The following is a 25,958-nucleotide window of genomic DNA, read 5'->3' as shown; positions in this document are numbered from 1 at the left end:
CCCTGGGGATAGGGGTGAAAGAATACTTCCCACGTATTCCTCGTGTGTCGTAGAAAGCGACTAGAGGGGACGGGAGCGGGGGGCCAGAAATCCTCCCCTCCTTGTATTAACTTTCTAAAATGGGAAACAGAAGAAGGAGTCACGCGGGGAGTGATCATCCTCCTCGAAGGCTCAGAGTGGGGTGCCTAAATGTGTGTGGATGTAACCAAGATGTGAAAAAAGGAGAGATAGGTAGTATGTTTGAGGAAAGGAACCTGGATGTTTTGGCTCTGAGTGAAACGAAGCTCAAGGGTAAAGGGGAAGAGTGGTTTGGGAATGTCTGGGGAGTAAAGTCAGGGGTTAGTGAGAGGACAAGAGCAAGGGAAGGAGTAGCAATACTCCTAAAACAGGAGTTGTGGGAGTATGTGATAGAGTGTAAGAAAGTAAATTCTCGATTAATATGGGTAAAACTGAAAGTTGATGGAGAGAGGTGGGTGATTATTGGTGCATATGCACCTGGGCATGAGAAGAAAGATCAAGAGAGGCAAGTGTTTTGGGAGCAGCTGAATGAGTGTGTTAGTGGTTTTGATGCACGAGACCGGGTCATAGTGATGAGTGATTTGAATGCAAAGGTGAGTAATGGGGCAGTTGAGGGAATAATTGGTATACATGGGGTGTTCAGTGTTGTAAATGGAAATGGTGAAGAGCTTGTAGATTTATGTGCTGAAAAAGGACTGATGATTGGGAATACCTGGTTTAAAAAGCGAGATATACATAAGTATACTTATGTAAGTAGGAGAGATGGCCAGAGAGCGTTATTGGATTACGTGTTAATTGACAGGCGTGCGAAAGAGAGACTTTTGGATGTTAATGTGCTGAGAGGTGCAACTGGAGGGCTATCTGATCATTATCTTGTGGAGGCTAAGGTGAAGATTTGTATGGGTTTTCAGAAAAGAAGAGTGAATGTTGGGGTGAAGAGGGTGGTGAGAGTAAGTGAGCTTGAGAAGGAGACCTGTGTGAGGAAGTACCAGGAGAGACTGAGTACAGAATGCAAAAAGGTGAGAACAATGGAAGTAAGGGGAGTGGGGGAGGAATGGGATGTATTTAGGGAATCAGTGATGGATTGCGCAAAAGATGCTTGTGGCATGAGAAGAGTGGGAGGTGGGTTGATTAGAAAGGGTAGTGAGTGGTGGGATGAAGAAGTAAGAGTATTAGTGAAGGAGAAGAGAGAGGCATTTGGACGATTTTTGCAGGGAAAAAATGCAATTGAGTGGGAGATGTATAAAAGAAAGAGACAGGAGGTCAAGAGAAAGGTGCAAGAGGTGAAAAAAAGGGCAAATGAGAGTTGGGGTGAGAGAGTATCATTAAATTTTAGGGAGAATAAAAAGATGTTCTGGAAGGAGGTAAATAAAGTGCGTAAGACAAGGGAGCAAATGGGAACTTCGGTGAAGGGCGCAAGTGGGGAGGTGATAACAAGTAGTGGTGATGTGAGAAGGAGATGGAGTGAGTATTTTGAAGGTTTGTTGAATGTGTTTGATGATAGAGTGGCAGATATAGGGTGTTTTGGTCGAGATGGTGTGCAAAGTGAGAGGGTTAGGGAAAATGATTTGGTAAACAGAGAAGAGGTAGTGAAAGCTTTGCGGAAGATGAAAGCCGGCAAGGCAGCAGGTTTGGATGGTATTGCAGTGGAATTTATTAAAAAAGGGGGTGACTGTATTGTTGACTGGTTGGTAAGGTTATTTAATGTATGTATGACTCATGGTGAGGTGCCTGAGGATTGGCGGAATGCGTGCATAGTGCCATTGTACAAAGGCAAAGGGGATAAGAGTGAGTGCTCAAATTACAGAGGTATAAGTTTGTTGAGTATTCCTGGTAAATTATATGGGAGGGTATTGATTGAGAGGGTGAAGGCATGTACAGAGCATCAGATTGGTGAAGAGCAGTGTGGTTTCAGAAGTGGTAGAGGATGTGTGGATCAGGTGTTTGCTTTGAAGAATGTATGTGAGAAATACTTAGAAAAGCAAATGGATTTGTATGTAGCATTTATGGATCTGGAGAAGGCATATGATAGAGTTGATAGAGATGCTCTGTGGAAGGTATTAAGAATATATAGTGTGGGAGGAAAGTTGTTAGAAGCAGTGAAAAGTTTCTATCGAGGATGTAAGGCATGTGTACGTGTAGGAAGAGAGGAAAGTGATTGGTTCTCAGTGAATGTAGGTTTGCGGCAGGGGTGTGTGATGTCTCCATGGTTGTTTAATTTGTTTATGGATGGGGTTGTTAGGGAGGTAAATGCAAGAGTTTTGGAAAGAGGGGCAAGTATGAAGTCTGTTGGGGATGAGAGAGCTTGGGAAGTGAGTCAGTTGTTGTTCGCTGATGATACAGCGCTGGTGGCTGATTCATGTGAGAAACTGCAGAAGCTGGTGACTGAGTTTGGAAAGGTGTGTGGAAGAAGAAAGTTAAGAGTAAATGTGAATAAGAGCAAGGTTATTAGGTACAGTAGGGTTGAGGGTCAAGTCAATTGGGAGGTGAGTTTGAATGGAGAAAAACTGGAGGAAGTGAAGTGTTTTAGATATCTGGGAGTGGATCTGGCAGCGGATGGAACCATGGAAGCGGAAGTGGATCATAGGGTGGGGGAGGGGGCGAAAATCCTGGGGGCCTTGAAGAATGTGTGGAAGTCGAGAACATTATCTCGGAAAGCAAAAATGGGTATGTTTGAAGGAATAGTGGTTCCAACAATGTTGTATGGTTGCGAGGCGTGGGCTATGGATAGAGTGGTGCGCAGGAGGATGGATGTGCTGGAAATGAGATGTTTGAGGACAATGTGTGGTGTGAGGTGGTTTGATCGAGTGAGTAACGTAAGGGTAAGAGAGATGTGTGGAAATAAAAAGAGTGTGGTTGAGAGAGCAGAAGAGGGTGTTTTGAAGTGGTTTGGGCACATGGAGAGGATGAGTGAGGAAAGATTGACCAAGAGGATATATGTGTCGGAGGTGGAGGGAACAAGGAGAAGAGGGAGACCAAATTGGAGGTGGAAAGATGGAGTGAAAAAGATTTTGTGTGATCGGGGCCTGAACATGCAGGAGGGTGAAAGGAGGGCAAGGAATAGAGTGAATTGGAGCGATGTGGTATACCGGGGTTGACGTGCTGTCAGTGGATTGAAGCAGGGCATGTGAAGCGTCTGGGGTAAACCATGGAAAGCTGTGTAGGTATGTATATTTGCGTGTGTGGACGTATGTATATACATGTGTATGGGGGGGGGTTGGGCCATTTCTTTCGTCTGTTTCCTTGCGCTACCTCGCAAACGCGGGAGACAGCGACAGAGTATAATAAAAAAAAATAAAAAAAAAAGATATATATGTCTGCAGCACATAACCAACACCCATTGCCTGAAAGCACTTCTGACAATTTTTATCATGTTTTGGCTTATGTTTGCCCACCTGATGTGAAGCTGATGTGATAGGTTTTCTTACAGGATAAGCAAGCATTTTCCTGTTAACTGTTGAGGATGTTTTTTGCATAAAATAAATGAGTGAACATGCATAATGCATATTTGTTTTTCAAGTTTTCCTTTAATTTTTCAGCACTTGAGTGTAGAGAATTTTTATTCTTTGGGATTCTCTTCGAGTCACAGTGTATTAAATACAAATTGATATGCATTTGAGATTAGTAAGTAGAATGTTTCCTGTCATTATTACTAATTTCATATGATTATCTCAGATAATTGTTGGTGATGCTGTTTCTCACATGGAAGATTATATCAAGGAAGGACAGAACTTTGACTATGTGTTTTGTGACCTGACTGATGTACCAATATCTTCATCTCCCCGTGGAGAACTATGGGACTTCATGCGCAAAATCATGAACTTGGGAACACGCCTTCTGAAACCTGTCACTGGAAAGTATATGACCCATGTAAGTTATTGTCAGTTTGTATTTTTTTCCTTTTAATGTTCCTGTAAACTCAGCTGAAAATTGTATATAATGCAGCTTATAATCAAAAAACATAGTTATAGTAGAAAGAATGCAGACAAAGATTTCTTTTTTCCCTTTTTTATATTAAGATTTATAGATGGATCTGGAGAAGGCATATGATAGGGTTATAGAGATGCTTTATGGAAGGTCTTAAGAGTATATGGTGTGGGAGGTAAGCTGCTAGAAGCATTGAAATGTTTTTATGAAGGATGTAAGGCATGTGTACAAGTAGGAAGAGGAGAGTGATTGGTTCCCAGTGAAGGTCGGTCTGCAGCAGGGGTGTGTGATGTTCCCATGGTTGTTTAATTTGTTTATGGATGGGTTGGTTAGGAAGGTAAATGCAAGAGTTTTGGAGAGAGGGGTAAGTATGCAGTCTGTTGGGGATGAGAGGGCTTGAGAAGTGATTTAGTTGTTCACTGATGATACAGCTCTGGTGGCTGATTTGTGGGAAAAACTGCATAAGTTGATGACCGATTTTGGAAAGGTGTGTGAAAGGTGAGAGTTGAAATTAAACGTGAATAAGAGCAAGGTTATTAGGTTCAGTAGGGTTGAGGGACAAGTTAATTGGGATGTAAGTTTGAATGGAGAAAGATTAGAGGAAGTGAAGTGTTTTAGATATCTGGAGTGGCTTGGCAGCAAATGGAACCATGGAAGCAGAAGTGAGTCACAGGGTGGAGGAGGGAGCAAAGGTTTTGGGAGCAATGAAGAATGTGTGAAAGGAATGTTATCTCGTGGAGCAAAAATGGGTATGCTTAAAGGAATAGTAGGTTGAACAGTATTATATGGTTGCGAGGCATGGGCTATAGATAGGGTTGTACAGAGGAGGGTGGATGTGTTGGAAATGATATGTTTGAGGACAATATGTGGTGTGAGGTGGTTTGATCAAGTAAGTAATGAAAGGGTAAGAGAGATGTGTGGAAATAAAAGAATTGTGTTTGAGAGAGCAGAAAGAGGGTGTGTTGAAATGGTTTGGACATATGGAGAGAATTAGTATGGAAAGATTAACAAAGAAGATATATGTGTCAGAGGTGGAGGTATCAAAGAGAAGTGGGAAACCAAGTTGGAGGTGGAAGGATTTTCAGCGATTAGGGCCTGAACATGCAGGAGGATGAGAGCTGTGCAAAGAAGAGAGTGAATTGGAACAATGTGGTATACTGGGATTGACATGCTGTCAGTGGACTGAACCAGGATATATGAAACATCTGGGGTAAACCATGGAAAGGTCTGTGGGTCCTGGATGTGGATAGGTAGCTGAGGTTTTGGTGCATAACACATGACAGCTCGAGACTGAGTGTGAGCGAATGTGGCCTTTTTGTCGGTTTTCCTGGCACTTCCTGGCTGAAGGAGCGGGTAGCGATGCTGTGTCCTGTGGGGTGGGGTAGCACCAGGAATGGATGAAAGCAAGTAAGTATGAATATGCATGTGTATATATGTATATGTGTATGTATATGTTGATATTTATATGTATGGGCATTTATGTATATGTGTGTATATGAGTGGATGGGCCATTCTTCGTCTGTTTCCTGGTGCTGCCTTGCTGATGCTGAAAACAGCAATTAAGTAAAATGAATAAATAATGAATATATAGCATTAATGGGACAGCCTTTATTAAGGCCTCAGTTGCCTGTGTTGTCTTAAATAACTTTAAAAAAGTATTCTTTCATTGTCAGACTAGGTTACAATGAAAAATAACACAAGACTAAGCAAGGCACCACCTTAACCGAAGAAAAGTAACATGAGGCTATGCAAGGCACCACCTTATCTTGATAATTATTTTTGAAATCACATCCCACTTAGATGCCCCTTGTATGCCACTGGCTGAGAAACACTGATTTGAAGCACAGTAAATGCTAGGGTGAGGTCCTCAGGTATGGCACCCAACATTATTATATTTCGTGGTTTTATAAATGTGAAATAACTTTTAACCTATACATTGAGCGAATATTATTTTTTTCCAGGCTATTGGGATCCAGTGTGAAAATGCCCTGAGAATGTTTGAGGAACAGCTTAAAAGTCTAGAGATTCCTGTGAGCTTCAGCTGCACAAGTCATTTTATACCCTGCTTTAAGGAGAAATGGTGTTTCTATAAAGTTACTCAAAAACCTGTGCAATTATAACATGTGAGCCAGTAAATTTCTTTCATATTAATTTTGTTTACCCTCTGTGAGTTTTGATACTTTAAATTTGTTATTAAAAGTAGAGAAAGTAATTTATTTTTATATGTAAGGCATGTGTACGAGTAGGAAGAGAAGAAATTGACTGGTTCCCAGTGAATGTCAATTTGCGGCATGGATGCATGATTTCTCCATGGTTAATTTGTTTATGAATGGGGTTGTTACAAAGTGAATGCAAGAGTTTTGGAGAGAGGGGCAAGTATGCAGTCTGTTGTAGATGAGAGGGCTTGGAAAATGAGTCAGTTGTTGTTTGCTGATGATACAGCGCTGGTGGCGGCTGATTCGGGTGAGAAACTGTGGAAGCTGGTGACTGAGTTTGGTAAAGTGTGTGAAAGAAGGGAGCTGAGAGTAAATATGAATAAGAGCAAGGTTATTAGGTATAGTAGAAGTGAGGGACAAGTTAATTGGGAGGTAAGTTTGAATGGAGAAAAATTGGAGGAAGTGAAGTGCTTTAGATATCTGGGAGTGGATTAGGCAACGGATGGAACCATAGAAGTGGAAGTGAGTCACAGGGTGGGGGAGGAGGTGAAGGTTCTGGTAGCGTTGAAGAATGTGTGGAAGGTGAGAACATTATCTTGGAAAGCAAAAATGGGTACGTTTGAAGGGATAGTGGTTCCAACAATGTTATATGGTTGTGAGGCATGGGCTATAGATAGGGTTGTGTTGAGGAGGGTGAATGTGTTGGAAATGAGATGTTTGAGGACAATATGTGGTGTGAGGTGGTTTGATTGAGTAAGTAATGAAAGTGTAAGAGAGATGTGTAGTAATAAAAAAGTGTGTATTGAAATGGTTTGGTCACATGGAGAGAATGAGTGAGTTAGGAAAGATTGACAAAGAGGATATATGTGTCAGAGGTGGAGGGAACAAGAAGTGGGAGACCAAATTGGTGGTGGAAGGATGGAGTGAAAAGGATTTTGAGCGATCGGGGCCTGAACATGCAGGAGGGTGAAAGGCGTGCAAGGAATAGAGTGAATTGGAATGCCATGGTATACCGGGGTCAAAGTGCTGTCAGTGGACTGAACCAGGGCATTTGAAGCGTCTGGGGTAAACCATGGAAAGTTTTGTGGGGCCTTGATGTGGAAAGGGAGCTGTGGTTTCGGTGCATAATACATGACAACTAGAGACTGTGTGAATGAATGTGGCCTTTGTTGTCTTTTCCTAACGCTACCTCGTGCGGGGGAGGGGGGTGGCGACAGGAATGAATAAGGGCAGCAAGTATGAATTATGTACATGTATATATATATATATATATTTTTCTTCTTTCTTTCAAACTATTCGCCATTTCCCGCATTAGCGAGGTAGCGTTAAGAACAGATGACTGGGCCTTTGAGGGACTACCCTCACCTGGCCCAATTCTCTGTTCCTTCTTTTGGAAAATTAAAAAAAAAATGAGAGGGGAGGATTTCCAGCCCCCCGCTCCCTCCCCTTTTAGTCGCCTTCTACGACACGCAGGGAATACGTGGGAAGTATTCTTGCTCCCCTATCCCCAGGGATAATATATATATATATATATATATATATATATATATATATATATATATACATTGAAATGTATAGGTATGTATATGTGTGTGTGTGGACGTGTATGTATATACATGTGTATGGGTTGGGTCATTCTTTTGTCTGTTTCCTTTCACTACCATGCTAATGCGGGAGACAGCAACAAAGTATAATAAAAAAAATAATAATGTATAAATTTTTTCCTTTTTCAAGCATATCTTTGGTCTGAAAAATAATCCTATTCTGGAGTATTATTTCAAAGATTCATTTGGATTTCTGTGATTGAATAGAGGGTAGATTTTGGTTTTTCATTAAACAGTTAATAGTTACTGGGTTTGCTTCAAATTTTGGAAAGAAATGCTGGGTACCTGTCTATGTACTCCCACATTAAAATCTGGCTGAAAATTTTTATATTATTTTGCCTACTTGTATTTCATATGCTTCTTTGTATCAGGGCAATGAATGCAATCTCCAGTAAATGCTCCATGTTTACATACCTTTTATCCATATTTTCCTTCCTCCTCACAGTAAGTCTGTGTTGCCCTTTGTTGTTCTAATAAAGCTCCTTTGTTATTAACTTTTTTACTGCTGAAATCAATTCTTGCCACAATTCACAACTTCCACAATTTTTTTTTACCTATGTCTAATGTAATATTTGTCTTCTTTTCAACTTTTTCCCCATACTAGTGCAAGAAAATCCAATGCTATATCTTGCACATTATCATTCTGCAGTTGCAGACTTTTGTATCACTACCGTAGATTAACTTGAAGCTTTGCAACATTAGCAAAATTTTATCTCTGCTTCCCTAAGCTGCTAGCAACCTCCAAATATATTTATTTTTTATTTATTTATTATACTTAATCGCTGTCTCCCGTGTTAGCGAGGAAGTGCAAGGAAATAGACAAAAAATGGCCCAACTAACCCACATACACATGTATATACATAAACGTACACACGCATGTATACATACATATACAGTTCAACATATACATATATACACATTTACAGATTCATACTTGCTGACTTCATCCACTCCACCACCACCCTGCCATGAAATAGCATCCCCCACCTCCAGCGGAAGTGAGTCATATGGTGGGGAGGGGGTGAAAGTTCTGGGAGCGTTGAAAAATGTGTGGAAGGCGAGAACGTTATCTCAGAAAGCAAAAATGGTTATGTTTGAAGGAATAGGGGTTCCAACAATGTTATATGGTTGCGAGGCGTGGGCTTTAGATAGAGTTGTGCGGAGGAGGGTGGATGTGCTGGAAATGAGATGTTTGAGGACAATATGTGGTGTGAGGTGGTTTGATCGAGTAAGTAATGAAAGGGTAAGAGAGATGTGTGGTAATAAAAAGAGTGTTGTTGAGAGAGCAGAAGAGGGTGTATTGAAATGGTTTGGTCACATGGAGAGAATGAGTGAGGAGAGATTGGCAAAGAGGATATATGTGTCAGAAGTGGAGGGAAAGAGGAGTGGGAGACCAAATTGGAGGTGGAAAGATGGAGTGAAAAAGATTTTGAGCGATCGGGGCCTGAACATGCAGGAGGGTGAAAGGCATGCAAGGAATAGAGTGAATTGGAACGATGTGGTATACCGGGGTCGACGTGCTGTCAATGTATTGAACCAGGGCATGTGAAGCATCTGGGGTAAACCATGGAAAGTTTTGTGGGGCCTTGATGTGGAAAGGGAGCTGTGGTTTCGGTGCATAATACATGACAGCTAGAGACTGAGTGTGAACGAATGTGGCCTTTGTTGTCTCTTTCCTAGCGCTACCTCGCACACATGCGGGGGTAGGGGGCTGTCATTTCACATGTGGCGGGGTGACGACGGGAATCAATGAGGGCAGACAGTATGAATTATGTACATGTATATATGTATATGTCTAAGTGTGTATATATATGTATACGTTAAGATGTATAGGTATGTATGTGTGCATATGTGGACGTGTATGTATATACATGTGTATGTGGGTGGGTTGGGCCATTCTTTCGTCTGTTTCCTTGCGCTGCCTCGCTAACGTGGGAGACAGCGACAAAGTATAATAAATAAATGAATATATACATATATCCCATTTGCTCCCTTGTCTTACGCACTTTATTTACCTCCTTCCAAAACATCTTTTTATTCTCCCTAAATTTTAATGATACTATCTCACTCCAACTCTCATTTGCCCTCTTTTTCACCTCTTGCATTTTTCTCTTGACCTCCTGCCTCTTTCTTTTATTTATACATCTCCCACTCATTTGCATTTTTTCCCCGCAAAAATCGTCTAAATGCCTCTCTCTTCTCTTTCACTAATAATCTTACTTCTTCATCCCACCAGTCACTACCCTTTCTAATCAACCCACCTCCCACACTTCTCATGCCACAAGCATCTTTTGTGCAAGCCATCACTGCTTCCCTAAATACATCCCATTCCTCCCCCACTCCCCTTACCTCCTTTGTTCTCACCTTTTTCCATTCTGTGCTCAGTGTCTCCTGGTACTTCCTCACACAAGTCTCCTTCCCAAGCTCACTTACTCTCACCACTCTCATCACCCCAACATTATTCTTTTCTGAAAACCTTCGCCTCCCAAGCTCACTTACTCTCACCACTCTCTTCACCCCAACATTCTTCTTCTCTGAAAACCCCTACAAATCTTCACCTTCGCCTCCACAAGATAATGATCAGACATCCCTCCAGTTGCACCTCTCAGCACATTAACATCCAAAAGTCTCTTTTTTGCATGCCTATCAATTAACACATAAGCCAATAACACTCTCTGGCCATCTCTCCTACTTACAAACATATACTTATGTATATCTCTCTTTTTAAACCAGGTATTCCCAATCACCAGTCCTTTTTCAGCACATAAATCTACAAGCTCTTCACCATTTCCATTTACAACACTGAACACCCCATGTATACCAATTATTCCCTCAACTGCCACATTACTCACCTTTGCATTCAAATCACCCATCACTATAACCCTGTCTTGTGCATCAAAACCATTAACACACTCATTCAGCTGCTCCCAAAACACTTGTCTCTCATGATCTTTCTTCTCATGCCCAGGTGCATATGCACCAATAATCACCCATCTCTCTCCATCAACTTTCAGTTTTACCCATATCAATCTACAATTTACTTTCTTACACTCTATCACATACTCCCACAACTCCTGTTTCAGGAGTAGTGCTACTCCTTCCCTTGCTCTTGTCCTCTCATTAACCCCTGACTTTACTCCCAAGATATTCCCAAACCACTCTTCCCCTTTACCCTTGAGCTTTGTTTCACTCAGAGCCAAAACATCCAGGTTCCTTTCCTCAAACATACTACCTATCTCTCCTTTTTTCTCATCTTGTTTTACATCCACACACATTTAGACACCTCAATCTGAGCCTTCGAGGAGGATGAGCACTCCCCGCGTGACTCCTTCCGTTCCCCCTTTTAGAAAGTTAAAATACAAGGAGGGGTGGGTTTCTGGCCCCCCGCTCCCATCCCCTTTAGTCGCCTTCTATGACACGTGAGGAATGCGTGAGAACTTAAATGAAGGGGGCTAATGGGGAGGTGATAACAAGTAGTGGTGATGTGAGGAGATGGAGTGAGTATTTTGAAGGTTTATTGAATGTATTTGATGATAGAGTGGCAGATATAGGGTGTTTTGTTTGAGGTGGTGTGCAAAGTGAGAGGGTTAGGGAAAATGATTTGGTAAACAGAGAAGAGGTAGTAAAAGTTTTGCGGAAGATGAAAGCCGGCAAGGCAGCGGGTTTGGATGGTATTGCAGTGGAATTTATTAAAAAAGGGGTGACTGTATTGTTGACTGGTTGGTAAGGTTATTTAATGTATGTATGTTTCATGGTGAGGTGCCTGAGGATTGACGGAATGCTTGCATAGTGCCATTATACAAAGGCAAAGGGGATAAGAGTGAGTGCTTAAATTACAGAGGTATAAGTTTGTTGAGTATTCCTGGTAAATTATATGGGAGGGTATTGATTGAGAGGGTGAAGGCATTTACAGAGCATCAGATTGGGGAAGCGCAGTGTGGTTTCAGAAGTGGTAGAGGATGTGTGGATCAGGTGTTTGCTTTGAAGAATGTATGTGAAAAATACTTAGAAAAGCAAATGGATTTGTATGTAGCATTTATGGATCTGGAGAAGGCATATGATAGAGTTGATAGAGATGCTCTGTGGAAGGTATTAAGAATATATGGTGTGGGAGGCAAGTTGTTAGAAGCAGTGAAAAGTTTTTATCGAGGATGTAAAGCATGTGTACGTGTAGGAAGAGAGGAAAGTGATTGGTTCTCAGTGAATGTAGGTTTGCAGCAGGGGTGTGTGATGTCTCCATGGTTGTTTAATTTGTTTATGGATGGGGTTGTTAGGGAGGTGAATGCAAGAGTTTTGGAAAGAGGGGCAAGTATGCAGTCTGTTGGGGATGAGAGAGCTTGGGAAGCGAGTCAGTTGTTCTTCGCTAATGATACAGCGCTGGTGGCTGATTCATGTGAGAAACTGCAGAAGCTGGTGACTGAGTTTGGTAAAGTGTGTGAAAGAAGAAAGTTAAGAGTAAATGTGAATAAGAGCAAGGTTATCAGGTACAGTAGGGTTGAGGGTTAAGTCAATTGGGAGGTAAGTTTGAATGGAGAAAAACTGGAGGAAGTAAAGTGTTTTAGATATCTGGGAGTGGATCTGGCAGCGGATGGAACCATGGAAGTGGAAGTGAATCATAGGGTGGGGGAGGGGGCGAAATTCCTGGGAGCCTTGAAGAATGTGTGGAAGTCGAGAACATTATCTCGGAAAGCAAAAATGGGTATGTTTGAAGGAATAGTGGTTCCAACAATGTTGCATAGTTGCAAGATGTGGGCTATGGATAGAGTTGTGTGCAGGAGGGTGGATGTGCTGGAAATGAGATGTTTGAGGACAATATGTGGTGTGTGGTGGTTTGATCGAGTAAGTAATGTAAGGGTAAGAGAGATGTGTGGAAATAAAGAGAGCGTGGTTGAGAGAGCAGAAGAGGGTGTTTTGAAATGGTTTGGGCACATGGAGAGAATGAGTGAGGAAAGATTGACCAAGAGGATATATGTGTCGGACGTGGAAAGATGGAGTGAAAAAGATTTTGAGTGATCGGGGCCTGAACATGCAGGAGGGTGAAAGGCAGGCAAGTAATAGAGTGAATTGGATCGAGGTGGTATACCGGGGTTGACGTGCTGTCAATGGATTGAATCAGCATGTGAAGCGTCTGGGGTAAACCATGAAAGTTCTGTGGGCCTGATGTGGAAAGGAGCTGTGGTTTTGGGCATTATTGCAATGACAGCTAGAGACTGAGTGTGAACGATGGGGCCCGTTGTGTCTTTCCCTAGCGCTACCCCTCACACACATGAGGGAGGGATTTTATTCCAAGTGGGGCGAGTGGCGATGGGAAGGAATAAAGGCATGACAGTGTGAATTGTCCATGTGTGTATATATATATTGTACATTGAGATGTATGGTATGTATAATTTTGCGTGTGTGGATTGTGTAATGTATATACAATTGTATTGTGGTGGGTTGGCCATTCTTTCGTCTGTTTCCTTTCCTTGCGCTACGTACAACGCGGGAGACCAGCACAAAGCAAAATAAATTGAAATAAATATAAAATATTAAAGTATACTAAAATATATATATTACATAAGATATTTTTTTTTTTTTTTTTTTTTTTTTTTTTTTTCATACCTATTCGCCATGTCCCGCGATAGCGAGTAGCGTTAAGAAACAGTGGACTGGGCCTTTGAGGGGACTAACCTCACCTGGCCCCCTTCTCTGTTCCATCTTTTGGAAAATTAAAGAAAAAAAAAAAAAAAAAAAAAAAAAAAAACGAGAGGGAGGATTTCAGCCCCCCGCTCCCTTCCCTTTTAGTCGCCTTCTACGACCAGCAAGGACAAGTGGGAAGTTATTCTTTCTCCCCTATCCCCTGGGATATTTATATATATATTATTATATAATTGAAATGTAATAGGTCTGTATTGTGTGTGTGTGGACGTGTATTTATATACATGTTATGGGTTGGGTCATTCTTTTGTCTGTTTCTTTCACTACATGGCTAATGGGGAGACAGCAACAAAGTTATAAAAAATACTAATGTTAAATTTTTTCTTTTTTCAAGCATATCTTTGGTCTGAAAAATACTCCTATTTTGGAGTATTATTTCAAAGATTCATTTGGATTTCTGTGATTGAATAGAGGGTAGATTTTGGTTTTTCATTAAACAGTTAATAGTTACTGGGTTTGCTTCAAATTTTGGAAAGAAATGCTGGGTACCTGTCTATGTACTCCCACATTAAAATCTGGCTGAAAATTTTTATATTATTTTGCCTACTTGTATTTCATATGCTTCTTTGTATCAGGGCAATGAATGCAATCTCCAGTAAATGCTCCATGTTTACATACCTTTTATCCATATTTTCCTTCCTCCTCACAGTAAGTCTGTGTTGCCCTTTGTTGTTCTAATAAAGCTCCTTTGTTATTAACTTTTTTACTGCTGAAATCAATTCTTGCCACAATTCACAACTTCCACAATTTTTTTTTACCTATGTCTAATGTAATATTTGTCTTCTTTTCAACTTTTTCCCCATACTAGTGCAAGAAAATCCAATGCTATATCTTGCACATTATCATTCTGCAGTTGCAGACTTTTGTATCACTACCGTAGATTAACTTGAAGCTTTGCAACATTAGCAAAATTTTATCTCTGCTTCCCTAAGCTGCTAGCAACCTCCAAATATATTTATTTTTTATTTATTTATTATACTTAATCGCTGTCTCCCGTGTTAGCGAGGAAGTGCAAGGAAATAGACAAAAAATGGCCCAACTAACCCACATACACATGTATATACATAAACGTACACACGCATGTATACATACATATACAGTTCAACATATACATATATACACATTTACAGATTCATACTTGCTGACTTCATCCACTCCACCACCACCCTGCCATGAAATAGCATCCCCCACCTCCAGCGGAAGTGAGTCATATGGTGGGGAGGGGGTGAAAGTTCTGGGAGCGTTGAAAAATGTGTGGAAGGCGAGAACGTTATCTCAGAAAGCAAAAATGGTTATGTTTGAAGGAATAGGGGTTCCAACAATGTTATATGGTTGCGAGGCGTGGGCTTTAGATAGAGTTGTGCGGAGGAGGGTGGATGTGCTGGAAATGAGATGTTTGAGGACAATATGTGGTGTGAGGTGGTTTGATCGAGTAAGTAATGAAAGGGTAAGAGAGATGTGTGGTAATAAAAAGAGTGTTGTTGAGAGAGCAGAAGAGGGTGTATTGAAATGGTTTGGTCACATGGAGAGAATGAGTGAGGAGAGATTGGCAAAGAGGATATATGTGTCAGAAGTGGAGGGAAAGAGGAGTGGGAGACCAAATTGGAGGTGGAAAGATGGAGTGAAAAAGATTTTGAGCGATCGGGGCCTGAACATGCAGGAGGGTGAAAGGCATGCAAGGAATAGAGTGAATTGGAACGATGTGGTATACCGGGGTCGACGTGCTGTCAATGTATTGAACCAGGGCATGTGAAGCATCTGGGGTAAACCATGGAAAGTTTTGTGGGGCCTTGATGTGGAAAGGGAGCTGTGGTTTCGGTGCATAATACATGACAGCTAGAGACTGAGTGTGAACGAATGTGGCCTTTGTTGTCTCTTTCCTAGCGCTACCTCGCACACATGCGGGGGTAGGGGGCTGTCATTTCACATGTGGCGGGGTGACGACGGGAATCAATGAGGGCAGACAGTATGAATTATGTACATGTATATATGTATATGTCTAAGTGTGTATATATATGTATACGTTAAGATGTATAGGTATGTATGTGTGCATATGTGGACGTGTATGTATATACATGTGTATGTGGGTGGGTTGGGCCATTCTTTCGTCTGTTTCCTTGCGCTGCCTCGCTAACGTGGGAGACAGCGACAAAGTATAATAAATAAATGAATATATACATATATCCCATTTGCTCCCTTGTCTTACGCACTTTATTTACCTCCTTCCAAAACATCTTTTTATTCTCCCTAAATTTTAATGATACTATCTCACTCCAACTCTCATTTGCCCTCTTTTTCACCTCTTGCATTTTTCTCTTGACCTCCTGCCTCTTTCTTTTATTTATACATCTCCCACTCATTTGCATTTTTTCCCCGCAAAAATCGTCTAAATGCCTCTCTCTTCTCTTTCACTAATAATCTTACTTCTTCATCCCACCAGTCACTACCCTTTCTAATCAACCCACCTCCCACACTTCTCATGCCACAAGCATCTTTTGTGCAAGCCATCACTGCTTCCCTAAATACATCCCATTCCTCCCCCACTCCCCTTACCTCCTTTGTTCTCACCTTTTTCCATTCTGTGCTCAGTGTCTCCTGGTACTTCCTCACACAAGTCTCCTTCCCAAGCTCACTTACTCTCACCACTCTCATCACCCCAACATTATTCTTTTCTGAAAACCTTCGCCTCCCAAGCTCACTTACTCTCACCACTCTCTTCACCCCAACATTCTTCTTCTCTGAAAACCCCTACAAATCTTCACCATCGCCTCCACAAGATAATGATCAGACATCCCTCCAGTTGCACCTCTCAGCACATTAACATCCAAAAGTCTCTTTTTCGCATGCCTATCAATTAACACATAAGCCAATAACACTCTCTGGCCATCTCTCCTACTTACAAACATATACTTATGTATATCTCTCTTTTTAAACCAGGTATTCCCAATCACCAGTCCTTTTTCAGCACATAAATGTACAAGCTCTTCACCATTTCCATTTACAACACTGAACACCCCATGTATACCAATTATTCCCTCAACTGCCACATTACTCACCTTTGCATTCAAATCACCCATCACTATAACCCTGTCTTGTGCATCAAAACCATTAACACACTCATTCAGCTGCTCCCAAAACACTTGTCTCTCATGATCTTTCTTCTCATGCCCAGGTGCATATGCACCAATAATCACCCATCTCTCTCCATCAACTTTCAGTTTTACCCATATCAATCTACAATTTACTTTCTTACACTCTATCACATACTCCCACAACTCCTGTTTCAGGAGTAGTGCTACTCCTTCCCTTGCTCTTGTCCTCTCATTAACCCCTGACTTTACTCCCAAGATATTCCCAAACCACTCTTCCCCTTTACCCTTGAGCTTTGTTTCACTCAGAGCCAAAACATCCAGGTTCCTTTCCTCAAACATACTACCTATCTCTCCTTTTTTCTCATCTTGTTTTACATCCACACACATTTAGACACCTCAATCTGAGCCTTCGAGGAGGATGAGCACTCCCCGCGTGACTCCTTCCGTTCCCCCTTTTAGAAAGTTAAAATACAAGGAGGGGTGGGTTTCTGGCCCCCCGCTCCCGTCCCCTTTAGTCGCCTTCTATGACACGTGAGGAATGCGTGAGAACTTAAATGAAGGGGGCTAATGGGGAGGTGATAACAAGTAGTGGTGATGTGAGGAGATGGAGTGAGTATTTTGAAGGTTTATTGAATGTATTTGATGATAGAGTGGCAGATATAGGGTGTTTTGTTTGAGGTGGTGTGCAAAGTGAGAGGGTTAGGGAAAATGATTTGGTAAACAGAGAAGAGGTAGTAAAAGTTTTGCGGAAGATGAAAGCTGGCAAGGCAGCGGGTTTGGATGGTATTGCAGTGGAATTTATTAAAAAAGGGGGTGACTGTATTGTTGACTGGTTGGTAAGGTTATTTAATGTATGTATGTTTCATGGTGAGGTGCCTGAGGATTGACGGAATGCTTGCATAGTGCCATTATACAAAGGCAAAGGGGATAAGAGTGAGTGCTTAAATTACAGAGGTATAAGTTTGTTGAGTATTCCTGGTAAATTATATGGGAGGGTATTGATTGAGAGGGTGAAGGCATTTACAGAGCATCAGATTGGGGAAGCGCAGTGTGGTTTCAGAAGTGGTAGAGGATGTGTGGATCAGGTGTTTGCTTTGAAGAATGTATGTGAAAAATACTTAGAAAAGCAAATGGATTTGTATGTAGCATTTATGGATCTGGAGAAGGCATATGATAGAGTTGATAGAGATGCTCTGTGGAAGGTATTAAGAATATATGGTGTGGGAGGCAAGTTGTTAGAAGCAGTGAAAAGTTTTTATCGAGGATGTAAAGCATGTGTACGTGTAGGAAGAGAGGAAAGTGATTGGTTCTCAGTGAATGTAGGTTTGCAGCAGGGGTGTGTGATGTCTCCATGGTTGTTTAATTTGTTTATGGATGGGGTTGTTAGGGAGGTGAATGCAAGAGTTTTGGAAAGAGGGGCAAGTATGCAGTCTGTTGGGGATGAGAGAGCTTGGGAAGCGAGTCAGTTGTTCTTCGCTAATGATACAGCGCTGGTGGCTGATTCATGTGAGAAACTGCAGAAGCTGGTGACTGAGTTTGGTAAAGTGTGTGAAAGAAGAAAGTTAAGAGTAAATGTGAATAAGAGCAAGGTTATCAGGTACAGTAGGGTTGAGGGTTAAGTCAATTGGGAGGTAAGTTTGAATGGAGAAAAACTGGAGGAAGTAAAGTGTTTTAGATATCTGGGAGTGGATCTGGCAGCGGATGGAACCATGGAAGTGGAAGTGAATCATAGGGTGGGGGAGGGGGCGAAATTCCTGGGAGCCTTGAAGAATGTGTGGAAGTCGAGAACATTATCTCGGAAAGCAAAAATGGGTATGTTTGAAGGAATAGTGGTTCCAACAATGTTGCATAGTTGCAAGGTGTGGGCTATGGATAGAGTTGTGTGCAGGAGGGTGGATGTGCTGGAAATGAGATGTTTGAGGACAATATGTGGTGTGTGGTGGTTTGATCGAGTAAGTAATGTAAGGGTAAGAGAGATGTGTGGAAATAAAGAGAGCGTGGTTGAGAGAGCAGAAGAGGGTGTTTTGAAATGGTTTGGGCACATGGAGAGAATGAGTGAGGAAAGATTGACCAAGAGGATATATGTGTCGGACGTGGAAAGATGGAGTGAAAAAGATTTTGAGTGATCGGGGCCTGAACATGCAGGAGGGTGAAAGGCAGGCAAGTAATAGAGTGAATTGGATCGAGGTGGTATACCGGGGTTGACGTGCTGTCAATGGATTGAATCAGGGCATGTGAAGCGTCTGGGGTAAACCATGGAAAGTTCTGTGGGGCCTGGATGTGGAAAGGGAGCTGTGGTTTTGGGCATTATTGCATGACAGCTAGAGACTGAGTGTGAACGAATGGGGCCTTTGTTGTCTTTTCCTAGCGCTACCTCACACACATGAGGGGGGAGGGGGATGTTATTCCATGTGGGGCGAGGTGGCGATGGGAAGGAATAAAGGCAGACAGTGTGAATTGTCCATGTGTGTATATATATATGTGTACATTGAGATGTATGGGTATGTATATTTGCGTGTGTGGATGTGTATGTATATACATGTGTATGGTGGTGGGTTGGGCCATTTCTTTCGTCTGTTTCCTTGCGCTACCTCACAAACGCGGGAGACAGCGACAAAGCAAAATAAATTGAAATAAATATAAAATATATATATATATATATATATATATATATATATATATATATATATATATATATATATATATATATATATATATATATTTTTTTTTTCCCTGCAAAAATCATCCAAATGCCTCTCTCTTCTCTTTCACTAATACTCTTACTTCTTCATCCCACCACTCACTACCCTTTCTAATCAACCCACCTCCCACTCTTCTCATGCCACAAGCATCTTTTGCGCAATCCATCACTGATTCCCTAAATACATCCCATTCCTCCCCCACTCCCCTTACTTCCATTGTTCTCACCTTTTTCCATTCTGTACTCAGTCTCTCCTGGTACTTCCTCACACAGGTCTCCTTCCCAAGCTCACTTACTCTCACCACCCTCTTCACCCCAACATTCACTCTTCTTTTCTGAAAACCCATACAAATCTTCACCTTAGCCTCCACAAGATAAAATGCAATTGAGTGGGAGATATATAAAAGAAAGAGACAGGAGGTCAAGAGAAAGGTGCAAGAGGTGAAAAAAAGGGCAAATGAGAGTTGGGGTGAGAGAGTATCATTAAATTTTAGGGAGAATAAAAAGATGTTCTGGAAGGAGGTAAATAAAGTGCGTAAGACAAGGGAGCAAATGGGAACTTCAGTGAAGGGTGCAAATGGGGAGGTGAAAACAAGTAGTGGTGATGTGAGAAGGAGATGGAGTGAGTATTTTGAAGGTTTCTTGAATGTGTTTGATGATAGAGTGGCAGATATAGGGTGTTTTGGTCGAGGTGGTGTGCAAAGTGAGAGGGTTAGGGAAAATGATTTGGTAAACAGAGAAGAGGTAGTGAAAGCTTTGCGGAAGATGAAAGCCGGCAAGGCAGCAGGTTTGGATGGTATTGCAGTGGAATTTATTAAAAAAGGGGGTGACTGTATTGTTGACTGGTTGGTAAGGTTATTTAATGTATGTATGACTCATGGTGAGGTGCCTGAGGATTGGCGGAATGCGTGCATAGTGCCATTGTACAAAGGCAAAGGGGATAAGAGTGAGTGCTCAAATTACAGAGGTGACTGAGTTTGGTAAAGTGTGTGGAAGAAGAAAGTTAAGAGTAAATGTGAATAAGAGCAAGGTTATTAGGTACAGTAGGGTTGAGGGTCAAGTCAATTGGGAGGTGAGTTTGAATGGAGAAAAACTGGAGGAAGTGAAGTGTTTTAGATATCTGGGAGTGGATCTGGCAGCGGATGGAACCATGGAAGCGGAAGTGGATCATAGGGTGGGGGAGGGGGCGAAAATTCTGGGGGCCTTGAAGAATGTGTGGAAGTCGAGAACATTATCTCGGAAAGCAAAAATGGGTATGTTTGAAGGAATAGTGGTTCCAACAATGTTGTATGGTTGCGAGGCGTGGGCTATGGATAGAGTTGTGCGCAGGAGGATGGATGTGCTGGAAGTGAGATGTTTGAGGACAATGTGTGGTGTGAGGTGGTTTGATCGAGTGAGTAACGTAAGGGTAAGAGAGATGTGTGGAAATAAAAAGAGCGTGGTTGAGAGAGCAGAAGAGGGTGTTTTGAAGTGGTTTGGGCACATGGAGAGAATGAGTGAGGAAAGATTGACCAAGAGGATATATGTGTTGGAGGTGGAGGGAACGAGGAGAAGAGGGAGACCAAATTGGAGGTGGAAAGATGGAGTGAAAAGGATTTTGTGTGGTCGGGGCCTGAACATGCAGGAGGGTGAAAGGAGGGCAAGGAATAGAGTGAATTGGAGCGATGTGGTATACCGGGGTTGACGTGCTGTCAGTGGATTGAATCAAGGCATGTGAAGCGTCTGGGGTAAACCATGGAAAGCTGTGTAGGTGTGTATATTTGTGTGTGTGGACGTATGTATATACATGTGTATGGGGGGGGGTTGGGCCATTTCTTTCGTCTGTTTCCTTGCGCTACCTCGCAAACGCGGGAGACAGCGACAAAGTATAATAAAAAAAAAAATATATAAGTTTGTTGAGTATTCCTGGTAAACTATATGGGAGGGTATTGATTGAGAGGGTGAAGGCATGTACAGAGCATCAGATTGGGGAAGAGCAGTGTGGTTTCAGAAGTGGTAGAGGATGTGTGGATCAGGTGTTTGCTTTGAAGAATGTATGTGAGAAATACTTAGAAAAGCAAATGGATTTGTATGTAGCATTTATGGATCTGGAGAAGGCATATGATAGAGTTGATAGAGATGCTCTGTGGAAGGTATTAAGAATATATGGTGTGGGAGGAAAGTTGTTAGAAGCAGTGAAAAGTTTTTATCGAGGATGTAAGGCATGTGTACGTGTAGGAAGAGAGGAAAGTGATTGGTTCTCAGTGAATGTAGGTTTGCGGCAGGGGTGTGTGATGTCTCCATGGTTGTTTAATTTGTTTATGGATGGGGTTGTTAGGGAGGTAAATGCAAGAGTTTTGGAAAGAGGGGCAAGTATGAAGTCTGTTGGGGATGAGAGAGCTTGGGAAGTGAGTCAGTTGTTGTTCGCTGATGATACAGCGCTGGTGGCTGATTCATGTGAGAAACTGCAGAAGCTGGTGACTGAGTTTGGTAAAGTGTGTGAAAGAAGAAAGTTAAGAGTAAATGTGAATAAGAGCAAGGTTATTAGGTAAAGTAGGGTTGAGGGTCAAGTCAATTGGGAGGTGAGTTTGAATGGAGAAAAACTGGAGGAAGTAAAGTGTTTTAGATATCTGGGAGTGGATCTGGCAGCGGATGGAACCATGGAAGCGGAAGTGGATCATAGGGTGGGGGAGGGGGCGAAAATTCTGGGGGCCTTGAAGAATGTGTGGAAGTCGAGAACATTATCTCGGAAAGCAAAAATGGGTATGTTTGAAGGAATAGTGGTTCCAACAATGTTGTATGGTTGCGAGGCGTGGGCTATGGATAGAGTTGTGCGCAGGAGGATGGATGTGCTGGAAATGAGATGTTTGAGGACAATGTGTGGTGTGAGGTGGTTTGATCGAGTGAGTAATGTAAGGGTAAGAGAGATGTGTGGAAATAAAAAGAGCGTGGTTGAGAGAGCAGAAGAGGGTGTTTTGAAGTGGTTTGGGCACATGGAGAGGATGAGTGAGGAAAGATTGACCAAGAGGATATATGTGTCGGAGGTGGAGGGAGCAAGGAGAAGAGGGAGACCAAATTGGAGGTGGAAAGATGGAGTGAAAAAGATTTTGTGTGATCGGGGCCTGAACATGCAGGAGGGTGAAAGGAGGGCAAGGAATAAAGTGAATTGGAGCGATGTGGTATACCGGGGTTGACGTACTGTCAGTGGATTGAATCAAGGCATGTGAAGCGTCTGGGGTAAACCATGGAAAGCTGTGTAGGTATGTATATTTGCGTGTGTGGACGTATGTATATACATGTGTATGGGGGGGGGTTGGGCCATTTCTTTCGTCTGTTTCCTTGCGCTACCTCGCAAACGCGGGAGACAGCGACAAAGTATAAAAAAAAAAAAAAAAAAAAAATATCAAGTATTCTTTCACCATTATCCTTACCTGGAACTCCACATCTCTATATTACTCTTCCAATCAGCTCTGTTTCACCCATCCATTTACATTACCAATCATTGTTTGTGCTCTGAATGTAATCATAACAGCTGTTTCTGCTTCTCATTTGAACAATTATCTTAGCTTCTGTATCACTAAATGGTGCATCTAGATTCATAAATCACTTCATGTCACACTTTAATTTTGCAACCAAATCTTGAACTAATCTATCCCTCTTAACATTTTCACACCTTACCTAATGTGCATATATCAACTTGCAGGCCTGATCTCTCACACATCATCACATTTAATTGAAAGTTGCCATTACCTCTTAGCCTTGTCTTGCACATATATATGTAATCCTTTGTAAAATGGCTGTAAGTTCCATCCTATTCCATCCACCGTTTATTCATCTATCTTGTCAGAAGTAGTTTCAGATATACTGCTGTTGCCTGAGGCTTCACAGATCATTTGTAAGGATCAGTTTGCAGAACTGGGGACCACTGCAACAGTCCTGCAGTCTAACAAGAACAGAAGAGGAACCCACAGTTTCTTGAATAATTGCTTCCTTAATCTTTAGATGCCTTCCATAAAGAAAAACTTACCCAAATTGAGTTTCTACTCCCAACCTATTAATAACCTCCAGATGTAATCCAAACGCATAGTAGCAATGAAATGTTTCTTCTTATAGGTTACCATAACTGACCGAGACAACCTTAACTTAAATAAGTAATCTTACTGCATACTAATTGTACAATAGATACATTGACAGAGGCACAGCACGGCTGAACATTAAAATCAAATTCTTTCTGTACCTTTTAATAACTAACAATCATAATGAAAGGTTAACCTACTGAAAAAGGTAAATAAAACCCGTTTATCATAGCAAATAATTTATTCACACACACCTTTCATATCACTGCTAAGGCTACTAGAGCTTACTTCTAACCATCAATGACAGGAATATTGTACCTCATCATATCATATTGTACATTCTAATTATCCAATCTCGCTATAAGTCAGAAGTAATTGACTATGTAATGCTAAGTGAGATTTTAATGAAAAAGGGCGTTGGCAGTTGGTCAAATTTAATGTTCTACAGAAAATTTCCAGTTAGCTTAAAAAGTATGCTGCATTATCAACAATAATAGTTATGAAGTTCAATCATGTGAAATGAAAAAAATATTTCTTTTGATAGCTACATCTTTTATGAAAATATTACCTCTGAATGTCAGATGATGTGGATTTGTCACATAAATTCAACTGTAGAACAAAGGACATCTTAGTGATGTTACTCAGACATATTCAGCCAACAGAAGCTAAATTTGCAATGAGAGATTACTTTGCCATCAGTACATTATAACACGTAATTTTTCAAGATAATGTAATGAAGTCCAAACTTTAGACTCTATATTTATACCCATACATATGAATGTTTCCATTAAAGTACAATACTGAAAGTGATGTAAAATAATCATTGTCATCTGAAAACTCTCTCATAAAGTACAGTACAATAAATAGAAAGAATGTTAAAGCTTCAATGCAGAAGGCTTCAACTCCAATAACCCATAAAATAAGACCCTACTAATAAAGCCTTATCCAACCAGTATTGTTTGTACTACAATAAATGTTGGTTATGTTAAGTATAATTTTACTCTTAATAAAACATGTTGACTCAGTTAGGAAGACCTGCTGTAATGCAGTTCCAAATGTATGAGCAACAACCTGTAACCTCTTGAAACCTTATGTTCATGTGGAGGATTTACATGACTTTTTTTCATTACACAAATTATTAATAAAAAGAAATGAGTTGGTGTGTATAAATAAAATAAACAAAATTTCATCTCCACTAGTTTGTTTTTTCCTCCTAAAAAAACAGTCCTAATCAACCCATATTTTTTATATTACTGCAGAACCTTAAGTATCAATACTGTACAATTAAAGAAATTGAAGAGTGAACCATCCGTTTCATTACAGACAATGTCCAAGCAGATTTTCTTCGATACAAGCACAGTACAAATAAGAGCATTTTGCATAAGTTCTGTGTACATTTCCTTGGGACTACTTTCCTCAGATCAGTATGTGAAATTAATCGGATAACAACTTTCCGGAACCTGAATGACATACGTCCCAGTTAGTAATACAGAAACAATAACCCTGTTGATTCATGGACTGAGGCTTTGAAAATTTTTAAGACATTTTTTTTGTTACAGTGAGGTACAGTTAATTTCAGGAACCCTGAATAATTGAATCCTTTTGTTGGGAAATTATCATACCACCCAATGAAAAGTACAGTACAGTACATAATACTACAGAGTCTTGCAATGGATAATTAAGGTTCTGTATGTTAAAACATTAAACAGTTATGTTAGCATAAAAATATTTCAAGTATCAAGAACCAATCATTTCCTTAAAAGGAGAAACTAAAATTCAACCCAAATATGGTAAATACTTTGGGAGGTAGCTGCAAGAGAGAACATGAGTAAAACTCAAGCTGTCTGTACAATATAATGTTAAGCCAGATGAAAACAGAGCACATTTAATTTGTCTGCTATTAATACAAGTATATGAAAAATATATATATATATAAAAAATTTTGTTTTGATATAAAAGACTTTTCTAAACCTTGATTGGGTCAAGCAAAGAATACTAAAGCTCTAACAATAAATTTCCTAAGCCCATTATGATGACCTATTACCAGCTCTGTTTTTAGCCATTTACTGACTATGTAAACAGTCTTATTCTGCTGCTTAATCCAACCTTATAATAACACCACCTTAACTTTAGGTTACATGTCAACCTGCCTAGGAGCTATCAGGATATAATTGCCCAGAAAAAAGTGAACTTATTGAGCAGCACAAGGGAGGATATTATTAAACCCTTACACAGCAGCCAACATTAAATGTTGTTCTCTTAGGAAAAAGCAGCTATCAGCAATTGATATTTTAAATTTTCCCAATTCAGTCTGAATATCCAGCAGACTTGATTATCATACCATTGGGATCCTTTTGAGGTCTCTTTAATCACGAAAAAAGACATGGGGAAAAAATTGTTCTCCTCAAAATCCTTATGATCAACAATAAAAGTGCACTGCCCCCCCCCGAAAATTTGTGCACAGTATACACCAGGTTAGTAAAATCTCGTTATAGGTACTCATCTGTAAGTACACAGGTACACATTTTTCATGTGTAATAATTCAAAATATGTTTGTGTAATTTTCCACCAACATTGTAACAATTAAGAATAAAACCAGAAAATAAGCTCAGTAAAAGAAAGAAACAACCATTCTGTGTTCTCTTATCAAGAGCACTTACCAGACACTGGTTACTTTGGCTTGGCTGTATCATCATCAGTTGCTGAAA

The 25,958-nt window shown here is 40.9% G+C and overlaps 1 protein-coding gene across 5 annotated transcripts in view; it reads left to right on the top strand.

Moving 5' to 3' along the window:
• Nucleotides 1-8,027, top strand: part of LOC139750783 (spermine synthase-like) — a 140,088-nt gene extending 132,061 nt beyond the window's left edge. For all 5 annotated transcript variants that reach the window (XM_071665520.1, XM_071665517.1, XM_071665519.1 and 2 more), the window contains 2 exons: nt 3,694-3,888; nt 5,907-8,027. In XM_071665520.1, coding sequence (XP_071521621.1) covers nt 3,694-3,888; nt 5,907-6,065 — 354 coding nt within the window. In that variant the 3' untranslated portion in view covers nt 6,066-8,027. The remainder of the gene's footprint in view (nt 1-3,693; nt 3,889-5,906) is intronic.
• The last annotated feature ends 17,931 nt before the right edge of the window (nt 8,028-25,958 follow it).

This window comes from Panulirus ornatus, chromosome 10 (genome assembly GCF_036320965.1).
Source record: "Panulirus ornatus isolate Po-2019 chromosome 10, ASM3632096v1, whole genome shotgun sequence".
NCBI lineage: Eukaryota > Metazoa > Arthropoda > Malacostraca > Decapoda > Palinuridae > Panulirus > Panulirus ornatus.
The sequence above is the reverse complement of the archived record's forward strand: the minus strand, read 5'-3'. Positions and strand labels throughout refer to the sequence as shown.